Source organism: Berghia stephanieae, chromosome 8, assembly GCF_034508935.2.
Source record: "Berghia stephanieae isolate SIO BIC M18660-M18661 chromosome 8, UCSD_Bste_1.3, whole genome shotgun sequence".
Lineage (NCBI taxonomy): Eukaryota > Metazoa > Mollusca > Gastropoda > Nudibranchia > Aeolidiidae > Berghia > Berghia stephanieae.
Genome location: NC_088367.1, coordinates 35,668,937 through 35,691,940, shown reverse-complemented (window position 1 = coordinate 35,691,940; position 23,004 = coordinate 35,668,937). Strand labels below are relative to the sequence as shown.

Sequence of the window (23,004 nt, the reverse complement as noted above, 5' to 3'; positions counted from 1 at the left end):
ATTACCTCATCATCAACAGATTCATACAGAGCCTGGCCAATTTTGTTTTCTGCATAAAGACGAGATAGTAATGGCTCTATGTCCATAGAAGTCTCTCTATCATCAGTGAGCGGGACCTCGTGCTGAACAAAGCCAGCCCTCCTAAAACAGGCTAACTTTACCCCAGGCTGTCTGCAGAATGGACAGAGCATCAAGCAGAGACTGGCGGGAGGAGTTAAAAGCATGGAAAATCGTTTTAAAATACACGACTTTTGGAATTTGGTCTGTGTATAGTTATTTTGGTATTTAAAGGGGTAATGTATTGCTATTCTTTAAACAAACCCACTCAGAGTAAAAAAGCATTGTTCCATGGCAAACCTGTATGATCTATGACTGTTAATGTTAATGCAACTTTATCATATATGTTAAAGTCATCAGTGCATCATTCTCTTTGAGAATTGAATCTTGTAAAGTCAAACAATACTCTGTATATTGACCAGCTTTCGTGTGAAGTATGGATAGTTATCATGACACTATTCGTGCTTACCTATCACAAATATTGTAAAATATTTCCCATCACATCTGATGATTTTAGCAGTATTTTTTATCCTTAAAATACTGTATTGGTATATTACGAAAATTTTTAAGGCTTAAAAGCATTTGCAAGACTTTAGGTAATTTTAGTGTCTTAAAAATTAAAAAGGAAGATGGTACACAGCAAAGACAGTTGGAAAGATCATATGCTGTGCTTATGACTATGACCATCCACTCTCAAAAATGTGATTCATGATACGAGACCGATCACCTAGAGATGATTGTGGGATACCTGAGTACCCAAATAGCAGTATTCGATTACGTTATTTCAAGAATAAAAAGAATCACTTCGATTCCAAAATGGCTGACTATTGTTGACGTTTTCTACTTAACAAATTATCATTAGCAATCTACAATACACTACAAATGGCGACGAGCATCTAGAACCCAGATAAGTGCAATAACGTTTACATGTATTTTCATTCTACCAAGCCATAAAACTATAGTCTATTGACAGACTACTACCAACTATTGAGCTTGCATTCTCCAGTCTTGTACGTGTACATACCAACATGCCAAGACCCGACACCTTCAACGAAGGACTAGAGTCCTTCACAAACTATAAAGAAAGACTGGATGCGTTTTTTGTTGCAAACGACATTGCCGAACAGAAACAAACAGCAACTCTGCTATCATCCATCGGGGCTAAAACGTACAACACACTACGATGTTTGACGTCACCCGACCTTCCCTTTAGTAAAAGTTATGAAGAACTTTGCAAACTGCTGTCCAACCATTACTGCCCCCCTCCACTTGAGATAGTTGAAAGATTCAAGTTTCATAAACGCAGTCAAGCGATGGACGAATCGCTTCCGGATTTTTTAGCATCCATAAAACGGTTGGCTGAACACTGCAAATTCGGAGACAATTTAAAAATGTCTCTGCGTGACAGATTTGTTTGCGGAATACGCGATGAAACCATACAAAAGAGACTCTTGCAAGAGCCAAATCTCACTTTAGAATCTGCAACAGCTTTGGCACTTGCAATGGAAACTGCCCAGCGAGATGCAGCGGAAATCCACACAACAACATCCGGCAAATCAACAGCTGATCTCAACATTATAAAAACAAATCAGCCTTTACCTACTAACAGAAGACATAACTCACAAACATATCCACCATGCCAATCATGTGGGAAAAATAACCACAGGAGAGCCGACTGCTACCTCCGTGATGCAGTGTGTAAGTCATGCAACAAACAAGGACACATTCAGAGAGTGTGTCAGGCCAGGAAGGGCAGCCAACAACAGAGGAGAGGAGGAGACAGAACCTCACAATCCCGACAAGTTCACGAGCTAGATGAAGACAATGTTTCCGAAGATAATTTTACACTGGAAATGTTTCACATGGAAGGAAACACACCAAAAATAAAGGTAGACTTGCAAATCAATAATATTCCTACAAAAATGGAAGTTGACACAGGATCTGCTGTTTCAGTGATGACGAAGAGGGACTTCACAAAAACATTCAAAACCTTCCCAAATTTGGAAAAGACAGCTGTTCGTCTGAAAACATACACAGGTGAAACCATTATTCCACTGGGAAAAATTTCAGTTCATGTAGAACTCAACAATCAGAAGAAAATACTTCCACTCCTTATACTTGACAAAGGCAGCAATCCTATTTTGGGAAGAAACTGGTTGGCCGCTATAAAACTGAACTGGCAGAGCATACATCAGATGACGACACCTAAAGATAGATTCAATACAGAAAAATTGAAAGCTCAGTTTCAAGATATATTTTCAGATGGAATTGGAAAAATAAAAGGAATAGAGGCAACACTTCATCTAAAAGAGGGAGCCGTTCCCAAATTCCACAAAGCCAGACCAGTGCCGTACGCCTTAAAACAAAAAGTTGAGAAAGAACTAGACAACTTAGAAGAACAAGGGATAATCACAAAAATTGCAACCTCGGATTGGGCCACACCCATCGTACCCGTATTGAAAAGCAATGGAACAGTGAGAATATGTGGTGACTTCAAGGTAACAGTCAACCCAGCACTTAACACAGAGCAATACACAATGCCAAAAATGGAAGACATGTTAGCTACTTTGGAACAAGGTCAAACATTCTCTAAAATTGATCTGAGACAAGCATACCTTCAGCTCCCTTTAGACAGTGCGTCACAAAAAGTAACAACAATCAACACGTCAAAAGGACTGTATTCCTTCAACCGTTTAGCGTTTGGTATTTCTTCGTCACCAGCAATTTGGCAAAAGACAATAGACACAATCCTCCAGGGAACACCCGGAGTTCAATGCAACCAAGATGACATGATAGTCACAGGGAAAACAAACGATGAACACTGGCAAAATCTGCTAATAGTCCTAGCTAGACTTCAAGAGTATGGACTGAAGGTCAATCTTGAAAAATGCCAATTCTTCCAAGACGAAGTTATCTTTTGCGGTGTCAAAATAACCAAAAATGGCTTGCACAAAACCGAAAACAAGGTCAAGGCCATCATCGACGCACCACAGCCAACAAACAAAACACAACTCAGATCATTCCTCGGGCTTGTAAATTATTACCACAAGTGGCTGGAAAATGTAGCTCAAATTGCGAAGCCACTGTACAATCTTCTACAGGATAACACAAAATTTGAATGGTCAACTGAAGCTGATCACGCTTTCATTCAAATAAAAACAATGATCGCTTCGGACAAAGTCCTCATGCGCTACGACCCCGATCGACCATTGCGACTCGCCTGTGACGCTTCACCATACGGCATCGGCTGCGTTCTCTCGCACATCACACCAGAAGGCGACGAAAGACCTATTGCATACGCCTCAAGAACCCTCAATAAGGCAGAACAGAATTACTCCCAACTAGACAGAGAAGCCCTAGCTATCACATGGGGTGTTAAAAAGTTCTTCAATTATGTATGTGGCAGGCACTTTACACTAATCACTGACCATCAGCCACTCAAATACATCTTCTCGCCCACAAAACCAGTCCCTGCAATGTCTGCAGCCAGACAACAGAGATATGCAATTTTCCTTTCAGCCTTCGACTACTCAATCGAATACAGGAACTCCAAGTCAAACGCTAATGCAGACGGATTTTCACGATTGCCTTTACCCACCACAAACTCAAGTCAAGAGGCCGATTCAGCAGATGAACTATTCTATACAGAAGTAATAGAGTCCTTACCAGTCAACGCAGCAAACGTTGCCAAAGAATCACGCCACGACAAAACACTGTCACAAGTCATACATTACGTCCAAACTGACAGATGGCCAAACACAGTCAACGAAGAACTGAAACCTTACTTCAACAAACAAAACGAACTGTCAGTGCAACAAAACTGTCTCTTTTGGGGATACAGACTCATCCCTCCACAAAAACTGCATGCAAAAATCTTAAGTGTTCTTCATGAAGGACACATTGGTATAGTCAAAATGAAAAACTTGGCTAGGGGATACTTCTGGTGGCCTGCTATTGACAAACAAATCGAGGCAACTACAAAAGGGTGCCCTGGTTGTGCTTCAGTTCAACCTGATCCACCGAAAGCTCCTCTTCACCCATGGCACTGGCCTGACAAGCCATGGCAAAGAATTCAAATAGACTTCGCGGGACCATTCATGGGATTAATGTTTCTAGTGGTCGTCGACGCCCATTCCAAATGGGCCGAAATAATACCGACATCCAATGCCACATCCATTTCAACAATCAATATATTGAGCAATCTTTTTGCAAGATTTGGTTTACCTGAACAGCTCGTATCTGACAACGGTGTGCAGTTCACATCCCATGAATTCAAATCCTTCACAAAGGTCAATGGAATCAAGCACACCCTTAGCACACCCTACCACCCAGCAACCAACGGGCTGGCTGAGCGAATGGTCCAAACTTTCAAACAAGCAATGAAAGCTTCAAAAGATGAGAAGGGTACCATCCATACAAAACTGGCAAGATTCCTGTTTGCTTATAGGAATGCACCGCACACCACAACAAACGAGAGCCCAGCATCACTTATGTTTGGCAGACATCTGCGAACTCACCTAGACATCATTCGACCAAGCATTCATACAAGAGTATCTTCATGTCAAGACCGTCAGCTTCGTACTCACTCTTCTGCCAACACCAGGAACTTCGACAACGGAGACAACGTCCTGGTCCGAGACTACCGCGGACACCAACGATGGCAACACGGCGTAATACATGCCCAAACGGGAACACGCACCTTTGAAGTCAAAACAGCTCCCGGAGCCATATGGAGACGACACTCCGACCAAATTGTTCACACAAACACCCCTGCAATCACAAGCAAACCAGCACCAGCACCACTATTGGACATCGTCCCAAACTTCAGAACGACAGAGATACCAACCATGGTTCAAACAACCCCAGCGAATGACCGAGATCCAAATTCTACGCGGTCACAGGTCGAGGTCCCGCCCTCACCACATAGAGAATTCCCAAATTCTCTAACTCTCTCTGACAACATGTCACAGAGAACGCAATCTCAAAACAATCACAACACTACAAGTGCACCTTACACTACGAGAAGTGGTCGCAACGTGAGAAAACCTAACAAATTCACACTGTAGGCATGGCCATTTATAAGCCTTAAGCTTGACTATAATATTGGAAGAAATATTCGTGACGTTACGACCACAAACACAAAAACACTTTGCATCTACACAGCCGCATGAAGTTGACACTAGTTAAGACTATTAGAGTCCATTACTGTGTTTTCTTTTATCATTATGAACTGTTGACCACTTCAACTAGTTTAGTTCTACACAGAAGAAACACTTTTTCTTACTCATCATTGATATATGAGATAATTTTTCTTTTTTTTTCTTTCTCATTAACTCTTAATTAATCATTTAAGCTGTATAAAACAAATGTAAGAATGAATGTAATTATGTAAACCAAAACGAGCGAAAGTATAATAGCTCATTTTTTTTTTTAATCATCTAATTTTTTTTAAGGGGGAGATTGTGGGATACCTGAGTACCCAAATAGCAGTATTCGATTACGTTATTTCAAGAATAAAAAGAATCACTTCGATTCCAAAATGGCTGACTATTGTTGACGTTTTCTACTTAACAAATTATCATTAGCAATCTACAATACACTACAATGATTAATTGCATCATCGCTTACAAAAACATCCAAAAAAAACAACAAAAAAAACACATACACACACATGACCAATTATTTCACTCACAGACAGGTCGTGAAGGGGGGGGGGGGGGTCATATCATCTATCTTATTCTTATGGATACCTCTATATCAATATACCTATGCAGAATCAAATCTTGCACAGTGAAAACAATTTGGAATAATGCCCAGCTTTAGTTTGAAGTATGAATAGTGAAAGTAATACTATGATATTTGTCCTTACGTACAGCAACGATGGCTGATAATATTCGTCTTAAATAGGGCTACCCTTTTATTAATGTATTTTTGTTTATCTATACCATGTTTTGTATTTTTAATTTCAAAGATTGTAAACCAAATGACAAATTGCCATATTTTGGACAATAAAGATTATATCATTATTATTGTTATTATAAAAACCAATCTTTTTCATTCTCTTTATTGCAATTCTCTGTGACATTTGAACATAATAATATGTGTGTGACTGTTGTGCTGATTTTGTAGTCGAATGATTGAACTTGTGTGATACCAAAACAACTATTGTAAAGCGCCTCTGTGGATAATGGCACTATATCAAATAAGAAGAAGAAGAAGAAGAAGAAGAAGAAGAAGAAGAAGAAGAAGAAGAAGAAGAAGAAGAAGAAGAAGAAGAAGAAGAAGAAGAAGAAGAAGAAGAAGAAGAAGAAGAAGAAGGTGACAACGTGGCTAAGCGGCATGGTTTTTGTTTCATATCTGAAAGGTACTTAGTTTGAACGTTTGAATACCCACTATGTTGTGTGGCCTTGAGCAAGTCACCTCGCCTTAGCTCAGTTTGCAGCGCTGCACTGTGGCTGATGCCTGGGTTATTCCAGTCTACCCTAGAGACAAATTTCCCCTATGGGATGAATAAAGAGAATCTAATTTATTATCTATAATAATAATAATAATAATAATAATAATAATAATAATAATAATAATAATAATAATAATAATAATAATAGTAACAATAATAATAACAATAATAATAATAATGAATGAATGAATGAATATGGCTGCGATGTGTGTGTTGTTACTTTGAGTGAGAGTGTCAGTCTGTTTCTAGTATCCATTTAGTAATTTGTTTCCATAAATCTCTGTCCAGTGCAAGTGTTCTTAGCTTTTGAATGTCATCATGTGTATTAAGGTGGTGTCATCATGTGTATTAAGGTGGTGAAAATTGAATGTTTCCTTGTGTTGTTGAAATCAGTTCTTCAGTTGTTGTTTCTAAATATATTTGATATTTTCTAAGATATTGATTCAATGTTGTTGGAAGTGAAGTTGGTGTACATCCTCTGTATTTGACTCCTTGTTTGAAGTAATCATCCATTAAGGTTTGTGCTGGAATATTTTTCTCGTCTGAGCACGTGTCCGAAAAATTTCCATCTTTATTCGCATACTGACTGGTTGTACTCTGCATCTGTCATATACATCATCACTGATTTTGTTTGGCCAATGTACCCCAATAACTAGTCTCAATTGCTTGCGATGAAGGGAGTCCTGGGTGTCCAAATTCTTTTTTGTAAGACCACGGGTACCATAGTTGTACATAAGGATTGGCAGGACTAGCGCTTCGTAAAGGCGTATTCTTTTATTTTCATAAACGATGTTCGTCCTGTGTTCCAAATGTTGTGTAGTTTCTCTGAATGCAGTTTGAGCTAGGATTTTTCTCCGTTTGATGTTTTCATTCTCATTAATCAAGCTTCCAAATTTTCTTACACTTTTCCATTCAGCTTGTTTCTTGTTGACCAATGTAATTTCTGTTTTGGATTCGTTGACCTTTAGATTCCAATGTCGCAGAGTATTGGACATTATTGGTATATGCTGCTTTGCCAGATCTGCTGGATCAAAAATTATATCAACATCGACTGCGTAGATCAGTTCGCGGGTAAGGATTTGAGGAATCGGGAGTTTTTGTCTTAATTCTTTTAGTGCTGCTTCCAAATACAGTAGAATTACTTTAAACCGAAATTTTGGGGACCTTCTAAACCATTTCGGTTTAAAGACATTTTGGTTTAAAGCAAGTTCCCGTTTTGCAATGTTTTTCAGGGGTAGTAACTCTTTAAGGAATTTGCTCATTTAATCGTATCATGGGTTTCCCCTTAAATGGAGTTGTTGAATAAATGCCATCTTCGTAACTTTTTTTTAAATGATTTTATTTTAATTGTTTGTTGGGTTTTTTTTTGGTGTATTTTAAAAATATTTTTGGGGGTTTTCATTTTTCATTCAAAATTGTTGAAAGAGTTGAGTTCGGGATGCCGTGTTTTTTTACATATCTCCGTCTTGATCAACTTTTCTTTCATTGACTTCACATAGCGTTTTGATTTTAAACTCAAACGTGTAAGCACATTGCTTTCTTTTAGACATCTTTTAGTAAAATGTAAATCTAAAATAAAATCGAAAGTTCTTGTGCGATAATTGATAATGAATGATGCGCAGCTACTCAGAGGTGAAGTGAAATGGAAATGAAAAGGAGTGTCAATGCTAACCTGTCTACTACACACCCCTCTTTTCTTGAAAAGCCATTAGGTTCGAAGGCCCAATTACATAGAACCTCTCCCTCCCCTTTAGCCCATCACATACACACATTTAAACTAAGTGGCATGTCAATGGTAAGTTGGCTAACCCCCCCCCCCCCCCCCCCCCCCCCATATTGTCATGTTGAAAATTTGTCAGTTCCAAAGCATCAACACATAAGTGAGAACATCTCGCTTACGTGATTCTACACCCCAACTCTCTCTCTTTCATAATTTTTCGCCTGCCAGGCACCCGTTGTCTTCCTTTTCCAGTCTGCGCGATTGTGGTGTTGGCCAAGCCCAAGTGCAGCGATTGAAGTGTTTGCCTACGCTCTTTGTTTAATATCGCCGGGCATTATTGCGTGTGGCCACCTTCCCGAATTTTTGAAGAAAAATAGAGAAAGAGAAAAAGGGAAGGTGCTCTCAAGTTGTTTCGGTTTAAAGAAAGTCCTGCTTAGAAGTATTTCGGTTCATCGTAAGAATTAATACAAAGATAATGAAGAAACTAGTACAATTTATTAAATTCTTTGTGGTTTAAGGTATTTTTCGGTTTAGCTTCTTTCGGTTTAAAGTAATTAAAAAGAATTGGGCTCAGACTGTCTCCTTGGGGAGTTCCCAGTGATGTTAATCGTGAAACTTTCCGCACAAGATGTAAATGTAAGTGTTGTGTTTGCCAGCAGTGATCTTATAAGTCGGATATGATCTTTTTCGACATATTAGTTTAGTACCTTCAAAAGCTTTGTTCTGCAGATTGTATCAAAGGCAGAGCTCATGTCAATGCCCAATATAGTGAACTCTTCTTTGTATTTTTCAGTTCTGGCTTTCAACCACCAATGAGCCTATAATGGTCCTCCTATCTTTTCTGAATCCATCTGTGTCAGTGACAGATATTCCTCCACCTTTGATCTTATTCTCTTGAGTGTTATTACGTTGAGCAGTTTTCTAAGTGTTGAAAGAAGGACAATTGGTCTTAGATTTTCTAATGGTTCTTTTTTCTTGTTTGGTTTATTAACAGAATTAGTTAACCGGAGCTGAGATCAAGATGTGTTTTATGCTCAAACATTCCATTAAACATATTAACAATAGCTACTAGGTGTGGTTCAGTTAGACATTTTAGCTCCTCTACTTTGATGGTGTCAATTCACGGGGCCTTATGATTGTTACGTTGGTAAATAGCTGCACTAACCTCAAGATCGGTTATTGGTAATAATAATAATAATAATAATAATAATAATAATAATAATAATAATAATAATAATAATAATAATAATAATAATAATAATAATAATAATAATAAGGGTCAAGACAATGTTGTGCCTTCACCTATAAGAGAGTAAAGCAAGGTTGATCACAATCAGCGATTGGATGGATGAAAGTTAACTCCTATGTTTTGTGCTTATATAAAGCACTTTAAAATCATTACACCCACTTGACTCAGAAGTGGCTTGGTACCCCATTATAGAGACTGATGGATATAGTAAAGCTCAAGTTCAAATAGAGAGCCTATCACGAAACAAGTACCTGATTGAAGGCATACTTTTAGGGTCTGGCACAATTCCATCTTGAGATATACTGGCAAAGGCATAGATAATATGAGTGCAAACATCTGTTGACAATAAAGTAGCATTGTTAAGATCGCTCCTGTAGTAACAAGCTAAAATCCTTTCCTTTGAGGTGGAAGATAATGACTCTGACTTGAACTTTAAGGCAGTTGATTCAGCTGAAAAAAAAATGTAGATTATTTTAAGGTGTTGGTCTAGATTAGATTTCTGGTATGGTAGTTTTTTGCATCGCTTGAGGCCGCGTTGCAGCCGCCAAAAATCATATAATTATATTGCAAATATATTGCAAATTTTTGCAAATTTTCGAGATTTTGCAAGGAAAAAAACAAAAAACATTTATAATATTTTTTTTTTAAGGGAAAAAAAAAAAAAGACAATTTTTTTTCTTCTTTTAACTTGATAGCTCGTGTAGAACGTGAAATATAATTAATCAAGAGTAGTTTCTTTTATATTATCCCATTTTCTTCTTTTTTACTGGCGCTGATATGACAGTACATTTGTTGCAAGCGCCATGAAACCCTTAAAAACAAACATTAACAAGTACCTTTCTCTTTCATGAACTAATTATGGGTTTTTAGGAAAATTAACCGTTAATTTTTGCAAATTTTGCTGTTTTTAGCTTGCAAAATTTGGGATTTATTTTTTTTTCAAACCGCCATGTCAGAGATGTGTGATGAATAATTAATAAAATATTTGACCAAACATGAACACCCAAAACAATGGATAACCATGAAAGCCTTCTTTCACACTCGCCATGGAATTTGCCAAGAAAAATCATATCCAAAGAAAAGGAGTCATATAAAATGATGAATAATTAGACACACAAAGGTAATGAATACACCCACGTTTTAAAGCCTGTCATTGAGAAACTAGCAAAAGAGGTCTACCCAAGCGAAGTTAAACATAACCGAGTCGTGATAATGATATTCTGATTCGTCTGTTTGTGCATAGGACAGTTTGCAGTGACTTGTGTTATTGTTATTTTAAGTGCTTAGATTTAATTGTGTTATTTTACATATTCATTGAGGGTAAGGTAATACTGAAGTCCCAATAATATTTTATTTTTCATATCTTTTACAAAGTCCCTGGTAATGTCAAATACTTTGTAATTCAATAGATTGATTATGGTTCGTATAATAATAGTCAATTATTTGATTTTTTATGAACCAGCTATTCAATAATTTTCCTGTACTATATTATTAGCTGAGTCAATAAATATATTTATATATTATATTACTTAATTTGCTATTCTTGACTTCTTGTCTGTGCTTTGTGCTCTTTGAAACAAAAACAAAAGAAGTCCTCTTTTTGAAACTCTTATCTGTATGTCCGAGTAGATTGAAATCTCCTACAACGGTAGCTTGATTTCTATTGAACTGACCTCATGACAAGTCTTCCATGGCAGTATAGTTTCTGTTTTTTGTTTTTATTTAATATTTTAATGATTGATTATTATATAAAATTAATGCAAATCATAACTACGATTTTGGTAACTGTCAACAGGTAGTCTAAACAAAGAACATAATATCTATATTATAATCTTTGGTCTAAACCCGCTTTATTTGATGAGAAAGACAAAATCATAGATCACTTGGAAGTCCTGATAGAAATAAAAGTAACAAAAGTCAGTCAAAGTAACTGTGATATAAATGACAAATGAAAAAGCTTTTCTAACAACATACTTACTTGACTTTGACTTATGCCTCTTGGCTCCTGGCGGAGCATAAGGCCTTAACAGCACTCTTCCATTTTCTTCTGTCCTTGGCACAGACCTTTGCCTCACTCCAGGTAAGATTGGAGACGATCAAATCTTGGTGAAGGCTTCACCTCCACGTCTGTTTTGGACGACCCCGTTTCCTCTTGCCCTGTGGGTTCCATTCGAGAGCCTGCTTGGTCATATTGCAGGGCTCTTTCCGCAGGGTATGGCCAACCCATCTCCACTTTCTGCATCTGACCTGGACATCCATTTGTTCTTGGTTTGTTCTTGTCCAAAGGTCAGCATTTGGCACTTTGTCAAACCATTTCAACCAGAGTATTTGTCGAAGACAGCGATTGACAAAAGTTTGTATCTTGGCTGATGTGGTCAAGGTTGTTCGCCACAAGTCTCTGACCCATAGAGCACGACTGCTTTGACATTAGTGTTAAATATTTTGAGCTTGGTGTTTGTGGATATGATGGACACTTTCCATATTGGTCTCAATATTGCAAAGGCCTGGCACGCTTTCTTGATTCTAGCGATGATGTCTTCATCAGTTCCACCCGACTGACTGATTTTGCTTTCAAGGTATGTAAATTCCCTGACATCTTCTATTGCTGAGCCAGAGATGGTGATTTGTGCTTCTTGTTTGGCAGTTAAGCGCAGTAGTTATTGACTATAGTCAAACTATCAATAAATATACTCTACTTGATGCGTACCCTTTACCAAGGCTGGATAAGATGGCAGAGTCTATCTCTAAGTATAGGTATTACAGTACCTTTGATCTGAAAAGCGCTTACCACCAGATACCTATCAAAGAAAGTGATATGGAATATACTGCTTTCGAGGCGTGTGGCAACCTATATCACTTCAAAAGAATCCCCTTCGGTGTAACTAACGGTGTTGCCGCATTCCAAAGGACGATCGACGCCATAATTAAACAAGAAGATCTCTCCGCTTCCTTTGCTTACTTGGACAACGTAACTGTGTGTGGAGACGACTGGTGTGAGCATAATTTTAATGTAAAACGCTTCAGAGAAGTTGCTCAAAAACACGGACTGACTTTCAATGAATCCAAGAACGTGATAGGTGTTGAACTCATTGATGTTACTGGCTACAGGATTTCAAAAGGGGAAATACGACCTGATCCCTCGAGACTAACACCACTTCGCCAAATGGAGCCTCCTACATCACTCAAAGCTCAGAAAAGGGCCTGTGGCATGTTCGCTTATTATTCCCCCTGGATATCCCACTTCTCTGATAAAATTCATTTACTGAATAATAACACCACATTCCCATCTCCACCTGAAGTACTTCAGGCCTTTGACAATCTAAAGGAGGAACTCGAGACAGCGGTCCTGGTAACTGTAGATCCTCAGCTTCCTCTTACCGTAGAGTCCGATGCATCAGACATAGCTATTTCAGCTACTCTCAACCAGGAGGGTCGCCCTGTTGCCTTCTTCTCCCGAACACTCTCGTCAAGTGAGAAACACCACTCTTCGGTCGAAAAGGAGGCTTACGCAATTGTGGAAGCAATCAGAAAGTGGCGTCACTTCCTAATCAATACTCACTTCAAACTTGTTACGGATCAAAAGTCTGTGGCTTTCATATACGATTCGAAGCAAAAAGGAAAAGTTAAAAATGACAAAATTCAAAGGTGGAAAATTGAACTGTCTTGTTACGACTACGATGTAATCTACCGTCCCGGGCCAGAAAACCATGCTGCTGACGCACTCTCTCGAGCTACATGCAGTGTTGCTTCTTGTGATCATTTAAAACACCTTCATGAAGCCCTCAGTCACCCAGGAGTGACCAGAATGATTCACTTTGTACGAGCAAAGAACTTACCTTACAGTGTTGAGGATGTAAAGAAAATGACATCTGGATGTCCAGTCTGCTCTGAAATCAAACCTAGATTTTACAAACCAAAACAAATGCCCAACCTCATCAAATCTACCCAGACAATGGAAAGGCTTAGTATTGACTTTAAAGGGATACTGCCTACCTCTACTAGGAATAGATACTTATTAACTCTGATTGATGAATATTCCCGATTCCCATTTGCCTTCCCATGTGCCGACATGACTACAACCACTGTAATTTACTGCTTGAACCAAATGTTTTCAATATTTGGCATGCCTCACTACGTACATTCTGATAGAGGTCCTCAATTTATGTCAGAAGAATTGAAGTCATTTCTCCAGGAAAAAGGAATAGCAACTAGCCGATCAACTCCATATAACCCTAGAGGGAATGGGCAAATGGAACGACTAAACAACACAATATGGAAAGCAATCACTCTCTCTCTCAAATCCAAAGGACTGTCTATCAACCAGTGGGAACTGGTTCTACAGGACTCTCTGCACTCTGTTCGTTCGCTTCTCTGCACTGAAACAAATGCTACACCGCATGAACGCATGTTCCAGTATACTCGTCGCTCTACTAATGGCAGCTCCTTGCCCTCATGGCTCCTATCGCCTGGGCCTGTTTACCTCAGACGCCATATAAGAACATCAAAGTATGACCCGATTGTGGATGAAGTTGATCTACTCGAAGCGAACTCACAATACGCTCATGTCCGTTTACCAGATGGCAATGAATCAACTGTTTCCTTAAGGCATCTAGCTCCTGTTGGAAATGAAAGGCAGATTGAACCCACGTCAGTTGGTACACCGGGTGGTGCTAAAGTTTCTGATCTAACCCCTGATAATCAGACAAAGTTGACTCTGGAGCCCGATGTCGTCACTGCTCCAGGTCAAACACCCGATGTTACCAACCTTGTGTCTGACAATCCACCCGATTCTGTTTCTTTGCCAGAAACTCGTTCTCTGCCTGAACCGGTCATAAAACCTGCCAAGACTCACTTCATTAGAACGAGAAGTTATAGTTTAAGAAGTGGACCCAAATAATGATACTGTTGGTTTGAATTTAAAGCCGCGGAGAATGTGGTGATTTTGGTTACATTTGGTGTCTTGTACATCTAACGTTTTGTTTTTCTCTTTTTGTTATAGATGCCTGCTTGTGTTAAAAGTTGAGTAAAGCTTTAGAAAGAATGTTCAAAGTAAAGTCTCATCTGTCTCTTTTGTGATCCGGATCTACAACACCTTGTACCGTGCTTTGGGAGGGAGGGGCGAAGATGGCATTAAGCTTGGTGTACAGTAACTATTATGACCTTGATTTCTTTCATTCCTACTCCTACCCCCCCTCCCCGACTTTTGTTTTTGCGTGTGTATGTGTGTGTGTGTGTGTGTGTGTGTTATAGGCAGAACGTAAGCAGTAGATGGGCTGCCAGACTGCCAAATGCTTGATTAAATTGGCCAAACAGAGAATCTATAGTTTGATATTAGACACCCACTACTCGATGTCTTGGTTTATAATCCATTAGCCTAGGTCTTGTGAGAGACATATCCTACATGTATTAGCAAACTGAGCTGAAAGTTTTCGTCTCACCGTGAGATGCCAAGAAAGAAAGAGAGAGAGAGAGAGTGAGAAGGGGCATTGGGGAAGATGAAAGAAACAATGGGTCGCCTAATGACGTAGATCAAAGGGGTGTTACGGAGGTGTTTTACGATAAGTGATTCGTTCAATTTTAACCTCTTACTTTTAACAGCAACACTGATTTTTTTTTTTTTCATCCAGATAATAGTTTCCCTATTGTTAATGCAGAATAAATCGTTTCCACCAATTAAGCCTAAGCTATAATCGCATAGCTTGTCTTTTAATGATAACATTAAGACTAAGATCTAGTGTTAGGTTAAAGTAAGATTGAATCTCGCTTTTTATGGGATAAATTGTATTGTTTGATTTTTTTTAAATAACACACACCCACACACACACAGCGAGGTCCATCCACTGCTTGTATTGCAGCGGCAAATCAGTTTCCGGAGTTACTGTGTACATAGATCCTGAGGCTAGGTGTCCAGTTACTGTGTACGTATAGACACTGCCATGTCTAATTACCACTGGTCATGAAAGACCAAACTGACATTTTGTGAAATGCGTTTGGTACGGCATGGTAATGAGACCTGTATAATGATTATGATACACTAGTCATTAGTAATAGGCCAAAATTAAAATCAACAAACCAGAAGGGGAGGCCTTCCGAAAGTTCCTCGTGCTAAGGGAAACAACCCAAATATTCCCTCGACTAATCCTAAGAAAAAATACAACCTAACTAGTACCTTTACTTTAACTTAAAAAAACAACACCTTAGCACCTTTATTAGACCTATAACTACCCCAAATAGAAAAAAAAAACTCCGACCACGAGCTTTTTTTTTTTTTTTTTTTAAATCCTCCGACCTTGAGCTAACCCTAATAGTATAGAGAAAAAAAGAAGAAAAAAAACCTTGGACTGCTTTGCACTACATTTCAATACTTCACAAATCAAAATGGCGGCCGAGAATTTTTAAAAAATGGTCAAATTTGGAAATTTTAAACTTTCACAAATCGATCAAGGTTTGTTCTAGTTTTTAAAACGGGAGGCCTTCCGAAAGCTCCTACATCCCCAGTATTCTTGTTCTAGTAGGGGGTTTGGGAGGGGGGAAACTTTTTTTTTTTAAGTCTCCCCCCTCCCAAACCCCCTACTAGAACATTATATAAAAAAGTTTCCCCCCTATTACTAGAACATTATTAAAAAGAATAATACTGGGGATGTAGGATATTTCTCGGAAGGCCTCCCGAAAGAAATGCTATCTAGATAGATAGATAATAGAACGAGGAGCTTTCGGAAGTCGGAAGGTCTCCCACCAAAAGGCTCGATCTGTTCTTATCAATTGAATAAATTAAATAGCCGTAGAAGTGAAAGGTAAACGCACCGTCTCAAACTTATGAGTAAAGTCTATCTCGTTGGAGCTACTCACCATGGCCAAAAATGTGGTGATGAAAAGTAAGGACAAAATAAATCAGTAGCATTTTCTGAATTATTGACCAGCTACTTGTCAGCCTCAGGCTCTGCAGACCATCAGCTTTGTAAACGCCAATTTCTTGGGAAAAGACCATTTTGGGCGATGCGATTCAGACTGTCGACTTCAAAGAAGAAAAATAAATGTTGTTATGACAACGCTTTGTTTTAATTAGATAGTTGATAAAATGTCCGTAGGCCAATAGGAATAAGCCAGGATTGCCAGATTATTTTTCAACAAAATGCCAGGGGAAGACTCAAAAAAATGCCAAAACACTCAAAAAAATGCCAAAGTCTGTTGACTCCCACCCCCACTAAGAACACTACTCACTTTTGATAGACAATTTACTATCATATCCTGGTGGCTTGCGTGTTTTCTTTTCTTTTTTTTTTTTTTTTTTGAATTATACTAAATTTCCTGTTGGGGTAATTTTTTTACCTACTGACTACTAAGTGGAGTGCTAAACCACTACACCACGGTTGGATTTTAAGAATGAAAAAGAAATACATTAGCATGACGCATTTAGAAATAATTAAGAAAAGGTGTCATTTGAAGTATAATATACAAGAAAAGAAAATGCCAAATGCCAAATGATTTTTCTAATGCCAAACGGTTTTTTAAAATGCCAGATTTTTGGAATCTGGCATTTAAAATGCCAAACTGGCAACCCTGGAATAAGCGCACAGTATTGCCAGAAGCCTTTGCAAAAATCCCGCCAGCTTTATGCCAGAAATCCGCCAACTTTATCCTACTTCACTTGGGACATTTTCCCAAAATCCGCCATTTGATTTATAACACTTATAATCAACAATAGTGTATTACCTCTGAATAAAAATTATGTTACGAAACGCTACTCATCTATTTTTCCTTTTAAAGGCATGAAGATTCGGAGTTTCGATTTTGTTTGAGCGGGGAGTTAAAATGTCGGATATTGTTTTCACCTGCGTTAATCATAATCTGAATTAGGTTGTGTTTTATAGATCTCACAATAGGTGCTCCTAAAAGTCACTTTAGAGGGGAAAAAGAAGAAAAAATAGACTTAATTTCTATAATTTTACTTTTTTAAAGGGTATACAAATCATCAAAAATCCGCCATGCGCCAGACCATTTTTCGCCCGCTATACGATGATAAAAGATCAGCCAATTTGGCGGAAAATCCGCCAGCCTGGCACAACTCTAAGCGCAGTACCCTTGGCCTAGACTAAAATACAGGCGATTTTTTCACAGTACCTAATGTTTTTCATCGAAAAGAGCAGTACATGAAGAATCATGTTTTAAAGTTTAGAAGAAGGAACTGTGTTTTCAGTCCACCGGAAATAATTTTTTTTTAAAGGACCAATTATCGTCTATACTTACCTTAATCGATAGTGACAACTTTGATACTGAGCCTATTATAGGCATCATCAGAAATCGTAGTGTTTTTATGGACAGGCATAAAATTTATAGCAATTCAACGGCTGAATAATATAATTTACAGTGTTTTATTTACTCTCAGGAAATCTTGATTGAGAGTTGTTCGAAACCGGGTGCCTGAAATAGATCTCAATTCTCGAAACCGATTTATCAAACATTGACGAGATTCTTACCGTGGTTGCGAGATAGCCATTGGCCTGGCCAATTTGGCCAAAATTGACCACACAGAGAATAATGTTCCTACAATTAATTTAAAATGAACTTTTACATCTAATTTTAATTTTTCTAATTTAGAATTTTTTTTGTAATTATCAAAACCGATGAATTTTCCAAGGAGATCAGAGTATTAGTATTGCTTGCCCAAGTAAGGTTCTATTTGGTCACTTTTCACATCGATCACTGGCCTTGAGGACGGCTACGAATGTAGAGTCATCTTCCTTGCTGCTCACGTCGATATTGTCTACACCAAAAGTGTCCCATGCTGTAACATTATAAATAAGGATAGGAACCAAAATAAAAAATAAAAATCGAGTACAAGTAGCTACAAAGCAGTCTCTCTCTCTCTCTCTCTCTCTCTCTCTCTCTCTCTCTCTCTCTCTCTCTCTCTCTCTCTCTCTCTCTCTCTCTCTCTCTCTCTCTCTCTCTCTCTCTCTCTATCTATCTATCTATCTATCTATCTATCTATTTATCTGTACTCTATCTCCAAACTCTCCCACCCCCGCCCCCCTTTTCTCTCTGACGCTCCCTTAAACACATTCAAGACCCTATAACTATAAAGATGTTCTCTATTTTTCTTTTATTTATTTATTTATTTTTTTTTGTTGGTTTTTGTTTTGTTTGTTCGTTTTTCTCCGGATTCATATTGTTACGTACAAGAAATACACAAGGCAATACATTTTGACGCCTCACTGTGTTCTAAATTAAAAGAATAATCTTAAAAGTGAGTAAAAGTAAATCATTTTTTTACAAATTTAAAAGTCGATCAAACTTCTCGAGTCACCAGGAATGGCGTCAACGTGTTGAACTTGAAAATTAAGAATTTTTTTGCCAAGGGAGTACACACTCCCACGGTGGGCAGAGAGGTACATTCTGTGTCTTCTATCCCCCTATGTCTGTTTTCCAACATGCTTTCTGTCCTTGTCTTGGAATGAGTTTGCTTGGTTTTGTGCTGGACATGACCGGATACCCTGACTGGGAGGGAAACAGTCAAATGTATAGTTAGTTTTGGGAGATGACATTTTTTCCCTTGTAAATCATCTCTTTCATGCACTGTATTAAATTTTTGTTTATGTATTATATATGGTTTGTAAACATGTGAGTGTATTCCTCTTAGTGAGGACCTGTGCTTGTGTCTAGATGAGACTTTTGGGTGATCTCAAAACTAATTACACTGATAGTGCGCTCTTGGAATCTACATCTGTTCCCTATTTGAACCAATTCCCCTTTGTCTGCCTTATTCTTGGATGCTTTCATTGTAATTCTAGAACTTTTTACTATCCCATTTTCTGCCTCTTTACTGGCGCTGATATGACCTAAATGTGTTGCAAGCGCCGTAAAACCCTTTAAAACCAAACAAAAACAAACAAGGGAGTACACAGGCGTCCCCGAGGCCAGTGATCGATGTGAAAAGTGACCAACTTTACTTGGGCAAACAATACTAAAACTATGATCTCCTTGGAAAACTCATCGGTTTTGGTAATCATAAAAATTATAACGGACAAGGAAACATCAAAAATAGATATAAATGTCAATTTTAAATTACTTATAGAAACATTATTCTCTTCTGTGGTCAATTTTTGGCCAGGCCAATGGCTATCTGGCAACCATGGTATCGAGATTTGATATCTATTTCAGGCTCCCGATTTCGAACAACTCTCACTCAAGACTTTCCGAGAGTAAATAAAACGCTGTAAATGATATTATTAAGCCGTCAAATTGCCATATGTTATGCCTATCCACTTTTGATGATGACTACCTTACAATAGTCTTCAACAGTCATAACGTCACTTCCTTCCTAATGACGAATGATAACTTAGTAACACTGGCTCTAAACTATCGGAACAATGGCGGACGCCGTATGAAATATTTCTCCGGCGAGCTTAAACGCGTATCCAGAGGGAAAAAAACCCATCAATTTGATCATGTTTTGACTTTTACACATTCTGATCACAAGGCATATGAAAAGGGAATGAAAAGTTCTAGCCAGCATGAAGAATAAAAAGTAATGATTTTCTTTGTTTAGAACCAAGATGGCCGCCGTTGCCGGGCGCGTGACATCAGACTACTGAATCCAATAGGCTCAGTATCAATGTCGTCATTATCGATAATTGGTCCGTTTTAAATATTTTTATTTCCGTGGACTGAATACACAGCTGTGTTTTCAGTCCACTGGTGGACTGAAAACATAGTTCCTTAGAAGAATGGTGTTTTTCATACCTTTAATGAAAAAGATCAACTGCCACTTGCCACACTGCCACGTCTTCCGCCTCCATAACTGATCGTTCGCAGTAGGGGCGGGCATTCGGGTCACCAAAAGGTCACCGATGCTTTAGGTTTTGAGAAGTCAGGTCATCGAGTATTGAGAAGGTACCGACCTCGACTTAGGTCTCGATGCTTTTCTCGTCTCGAGAATCTCGGTCGTCGATGCTTCTCGTATTGAGTCCCGAGTCTCGAGACTATACTGCGCGAGCGACGCACACGTTACTATTACAATGTGTACTGTCTGCATTGTTCACCCCTCTCTCGCACACAATCCATCCATTGCCTTCGTCGGCGATGAGTGGCGATGATTTGAGCGAAGCTCGAGACTTTTTTGCGTCTCGATGCTTTTTTGAGTCTCGAGACTCAAAAAAGTCTCGAGCATCGCTCAAGTCATCGGTGCTTTCATTCAATACCTAGTCATTGGTATTGGGTATTGACGTTATATCATATTTTAAACAGCTAACAAAACACAAACGTCGTAAATAGATTAAAATGGTTATAGGTATCAATGTTTTATTATTATACAAAGTGAATTTATTTATTGTATTTTAAGTTTTAATACAAAAAAGCCACCCAAAGCTCAGTTGAAGTGCTTTTTCTCGGGAATTCCCGACTTTTCCTTGGTCATCGAGTTCGGGAAGTTTTGAGTGTTGGTGGCCGATGACTTGAGGTATCATCGAGACTTCCGCTCGACACTAGTTCGCAGACGATTCCTATGTTCGCAGTTAAGGTCACAGATGTGGATAAGGTCACATATTGTCGGAAACTTCCATTGAATAGAAATTATCAGACGGAAATAAAATCATAAGATAGCGAAGATAAATGATAATATTGACAGGGACGGCTGGTAATAATGGGCAGGGTGGGCAAATACCAGCCTGTTTTTTTTTCAAGTTATAAGCTGTATTACCAGGTCCGAAATAATCTAATCTAAATTAGATAATTTCAAAAGTTACTACTTAAACTTGATACTTCGTACTGAAATCAATTTGTGTGTATTTTTGATAGATTGCGAATGACCATGCACCCCGTAATGCATAAACCAGGATACGCTCCTGTTCTTTTTATCACCCCCCCCCCCCCCCTCCCCTCCCCAACCACTCCACTCCGCCCACATCGTCATCTCATCGTCACGTCGCCTGACGGTGAACTAACTCCGATTTTTGCTGTCTGGCCTCTCCAGTACTAGGTCGGGCTAATTCAAATGAGCCCACCTTATTAACCAGTGAACACTCAATAGAGATTTTGGCAAACGAACTTTTTCTTTATTGCCTTACTTGTGCTGGTACCATTGATGTAATGACTTTGGGAAGGTTCCAGTATTGAATTAAATTTATTAATTTACCAATATTATATCAATTTAGTATTAATTTGTGTTGTTTTTATATATTTGTTTATCCATTTAAATTATTTCTTTTTTTTTTTTCTCGTTTTCTTCAGTGCTTCTCAAAAATCATTTATTTAAATTGTTTTCTTATTTGTTTGTTGTTGTTGTTGTTTATTTGTTGGTTTTTTTTTTGTTTGTTTTTTTTTAAAGAAATTAAGTTGTTAGTTCTTTGTTTTTTTTTAATTCTGAAAGTAATTACCGATGTATTTTTATTGCCAGACTAAATAATTTTGCAAAACAATGTAATTTTCTATTGTATTCCCTCTAATAAAACAAAACACTTTTATTCAAAAGTCACGACTAAATAAATATATAAAATATAACCACCATTTTGGTTTTCTCAACAATTGAATTAGTAGACGAGAAATACTCTTCTGAGTAAGGAGAGAGTTGAATTCTAACTAAGTTATAGAGGAAATAAATACGTTTAAAGGAAGGGTGGGCAGATTCCGTACTTGCCCGTCCTGAAGCTAATACATACATAAGATAGTTCGCGACGAAGAGGCGGGAAGCTAGGGGTTGGTTGGGGAAGGAGCATAGCACTCTTGTATAGATAGCATTGGGAAGGAGTAAAGATAACACGGTCGTTATTGTGATAGTATAACGAATGCATGAGGAGAGATTGATAACATTCTTTTGTCTTAATTGTATTGTGTGAATTATTGGCGAAAGCCTAAGATTAAATAAACTTTGTAATATCGTATGGTGGTAACCATCATTGTCGACGACATCGTGGTTGTCATCATCATCATCATCATCATCATCATCATCATCATCATCATCATCATCATCATCATTAACAACAACAATAACAACAACAACAACAACAACAACAATATTAACAACAAGTACAACAATCGTCTCCACAACTATCATTCTAACCAACAGCACCACCAAAACCACTATCATAATTACATCCTCCCTCACCGCCTCGTCTTCCTCCTCCTCCTCCACCACCACCACCACCGCTACCACTATTCCAACCACTACCACCACCGGCACAATCATTCTAACCACCAAGACAGCAGTAAAAATGATGCAATTTCAGCTCTGAATGAAACTCGAGTCATATCGCTGTTGTTGCTTCTCGATGAAAACTTTAAGGTTACTACATACTACTGAAAACCAGTAATGTAACAGAAATATTAATCTCGCCGTTGAGGGATTAAAGCATCTCTTTAATTTTTCGAGTGAACGAAATGGACTTCTATTGTCAAGGTGTTGTCGCATTATGTCTCGTGCTTTAGTTTTTAGTTGTATTCTCTTTCGTGATTATTTTTTGATTACGTTTGGAATAATTAAAATCTACTGGTATTGTCATTTCATTGTGAATGTGATTATTTGTGGTT

At 38.2% G+C, this 23,004-nt stretch overlaps 1 protein-coding gene across 1 annotated transcript in view; it reads right to left on the bottom strand.

Annotated features, from left to right (window-relative positions):
* Positions 1-17,297, bottom strand: part of LOC144978580 (chitotriosidase-1-like) — a 92,923-nt gene extending 75,626 nt beyond the window's left edge. The window contains exons 1-2 of the mRNA XM_078924845.1: positions 16,333-17,297; positions 9,735-9,933 (exon numbers count right to left, since the gene is read on the bottom strand). Coding sequence (XP_078780971.1) covers positions 9,735-9,933; positions 16,333-16,471 — 338 coding nt within the window. The 5' untranslated portion in view covers positions 16,472-17,297. The remainder of the gene's footprint in view (positions 1-9,734; positions 9,934-16,332) is intronic.
* Positions 17,298-23,004: the final 5,707 nt, after the last annotated feature.